This window comes from Pyrgilauda ruficollis, unplaced genomic scaffold (assembly GCF_017590135.1).
Source record: "Pyrgilauda ruficollis isolate IOZ18807 unplaced genomic scaffold, ASM1759013v1 scaffold24, whole genome shotgun sequence".
Lineage (NCBI taxonomy): Eukaryota > Metazoa > Chordata > Aves > Passeriformes > Passeridae > Pyrgilauda > Pyrgilauda ruficollis.
The window spans coordinates 14,398,978-14,413,258 of record NW_024523648.1 but is presented as its reverse complement, the minus strand read 5'-3'; the positions used below and the strand labels follow the sequence as shown (position 1 = coordinate 14,413,258).

At 39.9% G+C, this 14,281-nt stretch overlaps 1 protein-coding gene across 1 annotated transcript in view; it reads right to left on the bottom strand.

Annotated features, from left to right (window-relative positions):
• The window catches only part of NHSL1 (NHS like 1), a 177,048-nt gene that overhangs the window by 11,352 nt on the left and 151,415 nt on the right, over positions 1-14,281 (bottom strand). The window contains exon 4 of the mRNA XM_041470099.1: positions 12,983-13,175. Coding sequence (XP_041326033.1) covers positions 12,983-13,175 — 193 coding nt within the window. The remainder of the gene's footprint in view (positions 1-12,982; positions 13,176-14,281) is intronic.

Below are 14,281 nucleotides of genomic sequence, written 5' to 3'. Positions count from 1 at the left end.
AAGAAGTGGGGAAAAGAAACAGCTGGTATTGATGGTTGTCTCATCCTCAGCACCATCAGGAAATAAAAAAATAACCACTTTTTCTAAAAGAAGGAATGATCACATACTGGCATAATTCCCCCCACCCCCAACTTTGAAGACAATGGAAAATCAGTTTTAGTTCAAGATATAGTTATCACTGGGTCAATAGAAAGGATTCTATTAAAGGGCTCTTTTAAATTTACAATTTTATGGGTAGCTGCCTTATAAAATCACAAACCAGAGGACTGCTTTAAAATTAGTCTGTGTAGGGCTGTTGCTTTTGAATTCAGTTGCATTGCTGTATAAATAGCAAGTGAGAGGCAGGCATGCTTCTGGAGATGCTGGTAAGGACGCTACACATATGTCACTGTGGGGGAGAACTGGTTATTTCAAGTCTCTGCCTTAGCGAGTCTCAGGAGCAATAAAGTAGTATGCCTGAAAGGAATGTTCTCCTTTCATATTTACTATACGAAACTCCATTGGGAGGATAGGTATTCTTATCATGCAGCTTTAAAAACACCACTTAAAGGACATTTAATCATCCTCATTCTTGGCAGGCAAAAGAGGCATTTAGGGTAAGGAAAAGAGGGCTCTGAAAAGGCTACAGTTAAAGCAGCACACACAAAAAAGATTGTTTACTTCTTTTCCTCAGGCATGTAAGTAGTCTTTCAGCAGCTTGAAGCCTAGTTAGCTTGCTTTGTGAAAATTGTCTTGCTCTCATAAAAATGCAGCCTCTTTCTGCTTCTGCTAGAGGTTTGCTGCAAAGCTAGATACTCAGATGCTGGCAAATGTCTTGGATAATCTAATATGAGATACTGTCAGAACAGATGGACTACTGCAGCCAACCAAGAGAGGGATTTGCATATTCTGTATACAGTTATTAAGAACTGTACAGTAAGAAAAATAATTATCCTTTCCAGGTATATTTTCTCCTATGAAATCAGTGCACCCCTTTGGTTAAGACAGAGAAAAACATCGAAATAGACATTACAAATATTTCTGGAACCATGACATAACCAATTTTAACTGCTGGCCAATTAAAAATATCTGGTAACAAAAATCTGCATGCCAAGATATGTACATAACCAAAGAGATGGGGTATTTTTCTTCTTCTGCCACTGTGAAACACAATACACGCACACAAACACACATGCAGATGAGACAAAAAGATTGTGCTGGTGGAGAATGAAGCTGTCAGCACTACAGCAAGTATCTAATACTGTCACACACTGACCTGTGGCTGAGAGCATTTGTATGTGGTATGTCTGTACTGCATTCACAGAGGAAGCTAAATGCACCCTCTTTCACAAGTAGTGTAATGCAGACAGGTGTTTTATGTCTGTTCAAAATGCTACTGCTAGAGAAGGTAAATGGCAAAGTGAACCAATGCTGGACTTGCTAACCTCACCTTCTCCTTCCAAGACAAGGAGAGTTAGAATCATTTATTGGGACATACTGTTCATGGTAAATGCACAGTGATAGCCGAAAAACAAAATTAATGGCACTGAATAAAAGAGGCCACTGAATAGAGGAGGCCACTGATAGCTATACCAAAAATGCCTGGCGCAGCAGCTCCTGCCCCTTCCCTTGGGACACACCCCAACGGAGCAACAGCGGACACTGCTGGCTGCCCCAGCCAGAGCAGTACACTAAAAAGAGGGCAGCATCAACAACCAGGATGCTGCTGAGAACCAATGCTTACCCCAGGTTTGTTACCAGAATAGAAGTAATTTATGGTACAACCTAATATGCTCTGGGAAACTGCATAAATTGACTCAACAGCAGCAAATGTTCCCAACCTCAATACTGCAGGGAAGCCCATCGGGGCAAGTCTTTGCACTGGTGTGAAGACTGGCCTCTTCTAGTCAGAATGATTCAGAGCCCAAATGAACACAGGATTACGGAGGGCAAGACAGCCCAGCTCCAGACATATACACTACAGGGCTACATCCTTCAATCACTCTATGGGCTATGGTCAGGGAAGGAATTTTGCATACTTATTGCTATTACAGGAACATAACTTTGAGGTTTTAAATTTTGGTGGTTTTTTTTTAGAAAAACTCTATCAGCTTTGGTTTTGGCTTTACATGTATGCACATTCTCATGCAAAGCTGTGAGGATTTACTCTTTTTATACTTCTGTTTTCTGAAGAGGGACAGCAGAAATCTGCAGGGAAAATGGTTCAAGAAACCAACCAGAGGAACATTTAAGACTCAGGTATACTGGTAAAATGCTGAGATGTTTATGACTTTGGTGAAATTCAGAGGAGGGTAGCAAGGAGTATTTTATTTGCAATTTACAAATGCACTCTAAAACCCTCACTCACTTCCAGAGTAATACTGGTAAATAAGGATTTTCAAACCCCCTTAAAATCTTTGTTGGTACTACAGCTAGAAGACAATCCCATTCTAAGGGACAGGTCAAACCTTTGAGTAAGTACACTGATAATGCTAGGTTTGTCAGAAAACACCTAATTCTTAAATAAATAGGGGTCGGAAGATAGAAGATATCTGCAACACCAAAATCCTTGAACAGAGTCAGATCTTTTAAAGAATACCATCCATAAGTCCATCTAGTTACAGGGACAACATGTGAGCAGACAGCAGCAAAAAATGCTGCAGAACCAGACATCAGGTTACAGATGCTGATCATTATGAAGTCAGAAGTAGCTGCAAACTGGGTGCATGATAAATGTGGCTGAAAGCAACAACTGTCCTGTCTGCCTTTTGCATTATCCTGTGTCCAGCAGCACTGCAGTCAGTGCTATGTCCACCACAGCAGACCTGTATCTATGCTCTTTTCTTTTTCATTACCCTACTATGCTGCAAATCTCTCCTAATTAGGGCAAATGCTCTTCACTCATGTCTAGTGCAGGCTCCAGCAGCTAGTAAAGAACACCCACTCTGTGGACTCTGGTAGTCACTGGTGTTGCTCATTAGAGAGGACAGGGATTGAGAATGACAAATTTGGCAAATGTGATGGGGAAGAAAGCGTGTCTGTATATAATCCCTGGGGCCTAGCTACTAGCAACCCTGCTGTGACTCCAGCTGATCTGGTGGCACCAGCAGCTCATTGCAGAGAATCACATGAAAGGTCCTCTGCATTGAAATGAGCATGGAAAACTGAGGGTTTGAAAAGATAAACAGTGTGTGTGTGTTGGTGTCACAAAGCAGATGCCTGTTTCAAGGAGAACAAAGAAGTAGTCTCTCTTACCTTCTGACTAACCATTTCTAATGTAAGCACTTGTCTCTTATGCCACAGGCACATTCCTAAGGTGTGTTGCTCTCACTGCCTCCTCATGCCCCACCCAGCAATCCTGCTGCAAACCTGGTAAACTGGCTAAGTCACTGTGCAGGCATCACAGATAAACCCCAGAGATTCTTATTTTGTTTTACCCCAGCAATTAGAAACCGAGTGATTTTAAGAGACACTCAAAAAGAAACAGACAAGTACGATGGGCTTACGGCAATTTTAAGGAATTTTCACTGTGTTCCATGAAGCATCTGTAATCTCTCAGAGGGGAAGAAAAATATTGCAGTAAATCCTGTGAAACTTTTCAATACTGCCAGCTAAAAAAACTCCTGAATACTTGCACATATCACTGCCACCCTGAGAGGGAATATTCTGATGTAAATATCAGGAATTCAAGTTTTCTTGACTCTGTTCATTCCTCTAACTCAACAGCCTCTGGTAAAGTTTATATTCTTGGCATCTGTGTCTTTCATCCTCCCAGTATCAAAAAGCAGATTATACCTGCTTTCTAACACCTGATCTATAGATGGATAGTGCTGGAAATGTGAAAAACTACAGGTAGAAACCCAGTGTTAGTCAAAAGGCACAATAACTTTGAAACAGAAATATTCTCTCCAAAGACTGCTAAAGTTCCAAACAGAAGCAGGTGTAGAATTACTTGGCTTGAACAGCTGGGTATTTGTGTGGTATTTCTGTAGGACCAATGGGATCTGGGACTTTTCTTACCCATGGGACCTGTAACTTGAGTGATTGCTAGCCCTGGAGAGAACTAACTGGAGAAGAGCATCAATTAAGAGGCGTTTTTAATAGAACAGCTGAGTTTCCAAAGATCAGAAGGACACATTTGCCCCCATGTTGCTGAGACGGAATTGCTTCCTCTCAGGCATGTCAACAGAGAGCTTCAACAGTCCCAAATGATACCTGAGACACCAAATGGTACCACCAGGGGTCTGAGCTGCACAGCAAGAAAGCACACGAAGGACTGACAGTTGAGGTGTCAGTCATTTCCATCCCTAGGACTGTCACGAGATCCTACAGGTGAGAGTGAGCTACTGAAAAAGTGAGGTAGGAAAATAAGCTCTAAAAACTGTATGAGGTCATTCTGACCCTTTGAACCTTTAGGTCAAGAAGGGGGAAAAAAGTACATGGGGCAAGAAAATCACAGAACCAAAAAGACTATGAACTGAATCTGTAAGATGTGAAAAAAGGACTGGATCTGTAAGATGGAAAAAAAGGATTTAAATAATCCAAAGGAAGTACATACAAAGCATAAAATTAGAAGACATTTTTGGAAACCAAGAGGACAGAAACTTTCTGTGAGAATAAAAAAAATCCATCAAAATGCCTGTCAGAAGAAGGAGGAATCAGAAGGTAGCAAAGTTGAAGATGTTTTCCTGTCCCCTGTTTTGGTGAGGCATATTTATTGGGAACTGTTGTGGAACTGATAGTCGGGTCTGAGACCTGCTCCTCCTGCAAGACAGGGAAGGAGTCTGGGACACCAGAAGCTGCCCACTGGTGTCTGGGACTGCACTTGTACAGAGCTCTGGAGAAACACAACCAGGCAACTTGGAACTTCCACAAAAAGAAAGTTTATTTGAGCCAGACCCTAGAGCACTGACACAAAGAAGGAATCATGGAAAGGTGGAAAGCATTTTGCTGCCTTCACTTCATCAGGAGAGTTGGAATGTGTGAAGGGATCTGATGATAACCAAGAGCCAAGAAATGGGCAAGGCCCGTGACAGGTTCTTCCAGAGAGGTGCTCATCTCTACCACACTTCTCTTTGGGAATCATATTGTCTGAGGGGGGAATACAGGTGTGCATATAAGGTACCACCTGAAGAAGACATCTAGAGACAATGGATAATGAAAACAGTGCAGAGAAACCAAGAGCACTTGAAGTAAAACATCTCAAAGTTTCTTGCTCTTTCTGCCATTTTGACCCAACACTGACTCCATTAAATATGTATGTAATATTTATGTTCTGTAAGACAAGGAAGGTAATTCAGAAGTATGCAGAACTAATTCTTTTTCATTGCTGTGTTTGGCAGAGAGAAGAATGTTTTGCCTTCTCCTGTTACTTTGGTGTCACTCTGCTAAATAGCATTGAAAAGGTGCTGCAGTTAAAAAGCAACTTCAAAGAGGAACTGACATCTCTAAACTGGCAGACACTTCACATTCTTACTGTGTCTCAGAATCCCATCTATCATGTTGCATTTTATTTATGCAGAATTTTTAATGCAGAATTTTCCAGTCTACACAGAGAGACTGGTTCATCGCTGGAAGACACCTGTGAAAACACAACAGCATTTCTATGCTAAAAACCAGGAATGTTAAAGATACTTTGAGCGCACAGGTGAAGTTAATGTTTCCTTTCAGTATCTCTGGCTAAGTTCTATGAGGGCACCACATCCGCTGAGCTCAAGCCAGCAGCCAGTGCAGGCTTTCTCTTCTGCTTGGTCTCTTCTGTTCCAAAGAACCCAAAGCAGCCAAGGGAGAACCCCAGCAGCTTGGCCTCACGAAACTTCTTCCAGGCTCTCTCACAAGAAATGAAAACAGTCCGAGCCTGGTTGAAGCTTTGAGGTTCTCTCAAGTTTCTGCTTCCTTCTGAAGGATAAACAAGAGGTTACAAGAATCTGCTGTATATGTTGGTTATTTAGCCTGCACGCAGCAACTCTAGTGTACCAAGGGATTTTAATCTTTGTGCAAATATTATAGCCATTCACAGCAATGCTTTAGGGGAGAAACAAAGAGATTTATTCAGCTGAAACCACAGGGAGAATGTCAATAGGCATAATGCAATTGCTTGATTTGGAGTTTAGTCCGGATACTTGTTCCGATCAAATGAACTGTGGAATGTTTTAAAACAACTTCTTGTTTGTTTTGGGACAGTGCAAGAGAAATAGGGAACGGACTGCTACAGAAATATTTGGGGAGTGACAGGAGAGAAAAGGCAGAAAGTGCACTGAACAGGGACGAGGGAGACTTGCAGCTATTCCCAGCCCTGCCAGCAGCCTGGTGGCTGACCAGCTAGGTCACTTCACTGCAGCATGTCTGGTTTCCCCAGGTGTAAGATGAAGACACTATCGCTCTCTTCTAGTGCACCTTCTGTCTCGTGATGGAAACCAATACGCTAAGAGGATGGATACTGCCGTCACTCCTGAGTTCTCCTGGCATACAAGTTGCTCCCTGGAAGAGATACAACCACCACGGAAGCAACATGGAGCTCCTCAGACAACTTATGCCCTAAGGCAGATGGCTGACGCCCTATGTGCCTGCAGGTTGGGAGCCAGGGAACCATCCAGAGAGAGCTACTACAGTGGGATACTGCCAGTCCACAATTTAAAATGGAAGCCAAGGAAAACCTTCGAGCAGTGCCACATGAAGTGTGCTCAGCACCGACATGAAAGATGAAAATCAAGGTAAAAACTTGTCACCCTTAGAGAACAGACTGGCAAAAGTCATAAACCTCTTTTAAGGTATTAATTGAAGAATTCTTTTTAGGATAGACGCCAACTGCATCCTCGGTTTACTCCACCAAATACAACTACAGTTGATGTTTTCAAGCATGAAATAGCTTTTTGAAGTGGTCACAAATGTAACCTTTACATTCTGTAAATGCTTTCTTGAGGCAGAGGATTCCCATGGCAGGGCACTGTTTCATTACAGATGCTGAAGGAGCACAGTTCCACTCACAAACTTCTCTGCACGTAATTGTCTGTTTCTTGGCTTTCTCTGTGTCTGACCCTCTAGCTCATTTCAACCCCATCCAGACAAGCCACAGATTTTTGCTTCTGTTTCTGAAAAATCCAGAAAAATAACCAAGAACTGAAAACATAATTAAAAAAGAAATAGCTACAACATGCAAGGTAGTAAAACTTACTGAAATCATCAATATATGAGATGATTTCATATGTAAAGCACCAAAATTAAGTTCTGCCAGACTATTTTAAAACATATTCCTCTATGGAGAAAAAAAAAAGGGGGGGGGGGAATACTTTTATCTTTGAAGTTATAATCTAGGAAAAAGGCTGTTTTTTTTTTTTAAATAAACTAAAGTAACACAATTTTATATCAAAGAATTCTGCAAAAAGTGTCTGAAAGATCTGCCAAAATTCAGATTGCTTTATCAGCTTTGAATTCTACTACCAAGTGGAAAGGAGATAGGTCACATATACACTACCTCAGGCAGTCCTCCTTCTTAATAAACCAAACTTACCTGGGTTTATTAGCTATTCCATATATTCTAAAGGAAAATTCCCTTTGATTTAGAATATATGGAATAGCTAATAAACCCAGGTAAGTTACTGCCAATCATGTAATGCTGATACTTAAGAGGTTGCCAAAACTGAACTGGAAAATAGGTTTTTCACTCTTGATGCAATCCTTGGCAAATTCAGGAAGGCATCCATGAATTGATTTATTCCACTAAGCAATTACTCACAAGCCAATACATCTGCCCACTTCAGTTTTGCTTTGGTGAACATCCTGGAAGAGATGACCAAATCTGAAGGAAAGCATTCAAGTCCAGACACCTTACACCCCTGCAGATTTTCATTGTACCAGTACACCATTTTCCAAACACCCTGTTCCCTTTAACAGATGGAAGTCCACAGATAAAGGTCCCAGCTTCCCAATGCAAGAGGTGGCAAGGAGGCACACACATATTTGGAACTGAAATAGGCTATCAGACTGTATTTGGTTTCATGAGCACTGGTGATGTTATTAGTCAAGTAATGATAAGCAGTGACAATGAACAATGGATGGAATACAGTTCTGATGAGCCATACCTAGCTCCTTTTGTATGTTGTCAGGGATTCCTGTAATAGTCTTTCTCCTTTTGACTTTCTTCGGCCGTCTTACCACCGTGTCTGTGTAAATTAGAGACCGCCGAATGCTGGCTTGGCGGTCGAAATTCTCCCCTAATACATGGTAGAACAAGCAAAGCAACATTACTTCCAAGCACACTGACATCATGCACTTTCTTCCACTAGTTTTGTTGTAGAAATGGAAAAAAAGGCATTAATAAATGGTGTTAGCTTGGTCCTACAATGAAGGTTTACACTGAAGGAAGATACAGCACACTGTCACAGTAAGGCTTTAGGCACAAATATCCATTACACAATATTGCATGTTTTAAACGGAATTTTGACTTCCTGAGCCCAATTCATATTTGGTGAGAGCAGCTCTAATTCCACAAGCAAAGAGAATCCTTGCTTCTATTTAGCCCTTCATAGCTTTTTCTGTGGTTTTGTTAATTTATTTTTAAGTAATGACCTGCAGAAAAAGCAAATCTGCTCATGAAAATGGAAGATCACAATGGTTTATGCAGGAACAGACATTGCTATTGGCAACAGCTATTACGATGCCTTTGTACAGCTCCATCATTAATTCGCGTGAGGCCCTTTTTTTCATTCCAAGTTCCTCTGAACCTGTCAAGTGTGCTGCATTTCTGGTGTTGATCTTTTAACACGAATACAAATAAGAACTATGGAGCACACAGAGATCAAACTGATCTCGTGGACTCATAAATATTTCAGAGTGAAAGCTGCTTAAAATTGAAACTTTACAGATGATTGTAAAAATATACAATGCCAAGAGCTAAAAAAAAGTGTAAGGGCACTTTGCCAGACAAAGCCTTATGATGACCATGTGCTGTATCATAATGGGACCCAGAAGCACCACTATCATAAAGCAGCTTTTCTTTAGAAATTCACTTTTGTTTAGAGGTTTGTAATTTGGCCATTTCATTAGCAGGAAGATAAAGATTGCACTATAGATCATGAGCTAATTCTCTGCCACTTCTAAAACTTTAACAGCTACCCTCTGTAGCTTTAAAGCACTGCTCAATGTCCTTTAGATGATCCATTTAAAACTTAAAAGGCATGAAAACCTTGATATAGATTGTATGTGTTTTTTTCCATTTTATACTTTTTTTGAAAATTGATGACCAAATTATTTACCTCTAAAAAGTGATTAATGCATGGTAACTAATACATCATAAAAATTACCCCGGCTGACTGCACATCAGTACGATGTGTGTCGTGCGAGTAGCATAGAAAACCTCATTACCTCTATAACAGTCAAGGACACAGTCATATATTGAAGTATAGCATGTGGATTTGTGAAAATGCAAGAAAAAAAAATGCAGCATTTTCATTTACCATGTTGTAAATATAAAGACTCTGACTCTGTTTGACCGGAGCTTTGACCACAGGCTGCACTTTTGCTGAGTGGAATCCTTGCAGTTACAAAATGCCAGTTTCACCCAACTTTTGGATTGACTGAAGTCAGATTAAGGGAGGAAGGGAAGCCCATGTAAACTGTAAAACTGAGAGCTATGGATCCCACTGGCTTAGTAGAAGTCTTGAAATATTGAGACAGACTATCCATTGTCTCGGGCAGCACCACTATTAGGATGTTAGGACCCATATGGGGCAAAAGTCAGGACATTAGGTTATCCTGTCCTGCAGGATGATAAAAATAATTCTAACCACATTATACAAATCCAATGGATTTGAAGGAGAAAGTTTTGCGTCTCTGAACATATCTTATCACTCAAAGGCCGACAATCATGCCTGAGATGATGTGTTACAAGAAAATTGTAATGTAGCTTTGAATAAAGCCCTGGAATAAAACGTAAGTGGTAAGCAGAGGGTGCAGACAGGGAGAGAGTCTTTTACATGAAGCCTCAGACAGCACAAACAGGATGGCCATGGAGAAATATTACTGTGTCACATGATCCACAGTAACTTGTTCCAAATGAGCTACCTAAAAGCTAACTCAACCAATCCATATTTAATAGCTTTTGATACACAAAGGCCACTATACAAATCTGTAGAATTTCAAAATAGTAACTTCAGTGAAATCCAAAAAGCAAAATCAGAATGTCTCAGTCTTTTTTTCTTTCTTCACTGTCATCTTTTTCATTTATAAAATATCAGTGTCAATGGTAAGTACATTTTACAGATTTAAGACCTTCTCTTACAGGTTTATAATGAATCGTCTAGTTATTCCTTATATACTTTATTCACTTGTGTCTCATGCAGTACACTCAGTTTCCATGGATTCACAGAAAATATTTAAGTATGCATTTAAATCTCACTGAAGTCAGTCAAGCTGGACTCAAGCAAATGCTTAAATATTTGCAGGATCCAGCCTGGCACTGATCACCTCCACCATTACCAGACTCCTCCATCTGGAAAGAAAGTTAGTTCTGGAAAGCCCATGAGAACAAACACCATTATATATATATATATATATATATATATATCTTTTAACCCACAGGATATGTAAATGTAAAGACTGGCCACCATGGAAAAATTCAGTCCAACCCCTTCCAGAATAAAGCTCAGCCCAGGCACTCCGAGACCGAAACTGCTTCCAAATCTGGATGTCTAGTCAGCAGCTTGTAAGCCTAATGCAATGCCCCTGCACCTTCAGGCTATCCAACAGATTTTTATGACTACTGTATTAGTTGCAATCTGTTCACCAAAGAGCCCTGAAAGCTGAACTCATGGAGCATTTATTGCACAGCCACGTGAGAGGACTTTGTAGCAGAATCACCACTAATGCACTGCTGAAAACATTATCAATTGCCAGCAGCCTCTTCAGAGGTTAACCTTTTATTTCATGCCAGGAGTAATAAAACGGAAGTTTTTTGACCTCTCTTCTGGGAGAGTAAGAAAAAGAGTGTGTGAAGGAAAAAGCCAAATCAAAACAAAAATCCTCAATGGTTTGTTCTGTGTTATGTTGAACAAATGGCACCGGATTTCTTGTCAGTTTTTTTCCTGCCTCGTGCAGTAACATAAGGAACTTCACAAAACAAAATTACTCAGTGAGTGGGAGAGAAGAGGAGTGGAGCAGATTGTGACTTTTTAAAAGGAACAAGGACAGCAGCTTTTTCTGTATGTTGTGTGTGCCTCACAAGCTTGCCTTGTTTCACAGTAGCAATACAACTATTTCAAGGGAAGGGGAATGGTGGATCCTGGAGATCACGATCACATGGTGCAAGAGCAGTCTTCCTTTAACGCCCTCCCTTTCTACCTCTTCCAGTTACCATGTATAAAAGGGAGTAAGTGCTCAATCACACACTCCAGAAAAGTGAGATATAATATGTATGTGCACCATTTCTATCACAAAAGTTGAGAACTACTGAGTTTTCTGAGTCCTGGCTAAACAATTCAGAGGACAGAAGCTTTGCTATGCCAATCAAATTATGCATGTTGAAGTCGCAAGCGTAATTTATCCAAACAAGGTAATGTTCCACATGATGCTGAATTAATTCTATGAGTTATTTGATCCCCTTACCTCATTTTTCTTTTAATCTGTTTACTTCTCCCATATCTTTTGCAGTATGCAGGATCATTAAATCAAACAACAGATTACTGTTTCTCTAAGTATAATGTGTTCCTGCTGTCACAGTATCTAAGCCCTACTCAAGCTTATTGATTATGTCAGATTATCTGTTGTTCCCGTAACTTGGCCTTCTGCATCTGTACCCTAAATTCCCTACATAATACCAACTTGCCTAGTAACATTTCAGCACTGCATGTATTTTGCTTCTATTAGTCTTCCAGAGGTGGGGTATTCATGATTTCTTGTTGTCTTCATCTGTTTAGTTCAAATACTTGCTGCTATTTAAGGAATAATTTCTTGTTATTTCTCAGAGCTTGCTGATGTTTGAAACAGCTATCCTAATCCTATACTACTAGAACATTTAAATATTATTAAATAATACTAATTAAAATACTAGTTTATAAAAATACAGATGAAAAAAGCCCTGGTAGTCATGAAGGGAGAGAGAACCTAATTTACTTTCAAAACAAAACCAAACATTGCAAGCTACTGATTGTCAGAGTAAGCATGGAGTCAGAGCACGCCATATGGCATTTGAAATAAATTGGATATTGAATATCATTCTGGCTTTGGCAGGCAAGCAGTTAGTTATTTGAATTAACTAATAAGAGACAATTTTGATACTGTGCAGAAAAAAAGGGGTTATTAAACTGTTTACACACAAAGAAGCATTAGGCTTTAATGTAATTTAACTTCCACAGAGTGAGAGTTCTGCAACTGCCAAATCAAATCAAAGAGCATTTTCAAAATTAAGAGTTAATACACAGTTCATAACAAGAAGATGTGAACTATGGTTATGTAAGTGGAGTGTATTACCTAGAGTATTACTCAAAGATGTAGCATCATTAACTTTTGCTGTTTTAACCCTGCTCTCCTTGACACCTAAAACTTTCGTTGCTGATAAAAATTAGACCCTAGAGCTTTTTTTCTTGATTTTTGTAACATTTAGTCTTTGGAACACAGAAGTTCCTGACAACCTTCCTTAAATAAAATTCCGAGAAGAAAATCTTAAAATAGCATCAACATTGGATAAAACATGATTTTCAATTACATATCCTCAGTGTAGTCCACAGCAAAACACTGCTATTTATCAGCCCTCTTCTTGCACTTCTTTCAAGCCCACATATTTTAACTATCTCCATTAATAACAATATTAAGGTATTTTGATATTTTCTAATTAAGTTCAGATTTAGACTATTAAGTGCAAAACGGATTTCACAGAAAGGTGTGGTAAGTAATTTAAAATTCTTGCATTGAATAAATGAGTGTCCGAAGACTAGCCAACTGTATGGATCCCCTTTCATCTCTGCCCTCCCTCATCAGTGTAATGCAATTACTGAAATTAAAAGCCTACCAGTCACATTAATAGGAACCACATCTGTTTGGACGGCTTGTGCTTGTTGTCGCATTTTCTCTTCTGGCGTTGGCAGCGGGAGAGACTTCGTCCAGTTGGTTTGGGTGTTGATATCTGATAACTCATTTGTAGCTGGACTTTTAGGCCTTTTGATGGTAATAAGCTTTTCTTCTTCAGAGGGAGAGACAGGACACTACAAACAGAAATACATACAACAGTGTGAGTTTACTACTAAAAAAATAGGTAGGACTATGGTATTACTAAGATGTGGCTGCTGTAGTCAGCATTGACTGCTTGTGGAGCAAAACACACCCTCACAAATATCACACTTTGACCTACATAAAGAACAGTTTTAAAAATACTCCAAAAATGCACAATAAAACATCTAGTTTGTATTTTTTCAAGACATTTGATTAGTCTAATGAATATACACCAACGAAAGAGAAAGGAGTGGTGTTGCGCATAGCAAAGCACAGTAACTCATTACATCTTACACACTGACACTGCAGCGATTAACCCCTCTCTCCCTGCACCAAGGTTTGCCTTCCCTTCCCCTCTCACTTCCCCATGCGCTATTAGAAGATGAGATTTGAGCACTGCTTTGTTCCAGCTGCAATAGGTTGTATGAATGTGTATGGTCTCAGCAAGAATCCTGTTATCAAAAGACAGATCTTAGTAGAGCTCAGTAAAAGAACCAATCAGCACACTCCACAGAATCATCAGCCATGGATCAGTGAGGTAAGCAAGTAATTTTGCTTTGGTCTTGGAGAAACTCATGCCACAGTTCAAGGGGTTACTCATTTTCCAGGGGTAAAGCACTTAATATTATTAGTAACCACAGAGCAGTAATTTTAAAAGTCAGTTCTTCTCAAAGTGGCACTTTGAGCTGCATTCAATTCCATGAAGTGTTTTATTTAAGGAAAAAAAAAAACCAAACTAAACCAAAACCCAACCAATAAAACAAAAATCTTTCAGCACAAGAAAAACAGGTCGCAGCAGCTTGTGCAAATCCCTCCACCAAAGCTGTAAGCCAAAAAAACCACTTCTTTTTGGGGAGCAAATCTGTTTTCATTACAAGGTCTTTGTCTGCATGCCAGTAATGGCAGAGAAAGCCATAGAGCAGCTTTTTACTGATTGGACAGTACTTGTCCATCACTGGGACTTCTGGCAGGTGGTCACAAACCCAAGTGAACCTGAGAGAAGCAGCAAGGCACTCCAGGGAATCCCAGAAACAGGAGAGGAAGGAAAACCTGGAGGAAAACCAACCACAGTCTCCTTCTGCCCCCAAACAAAGCAAAA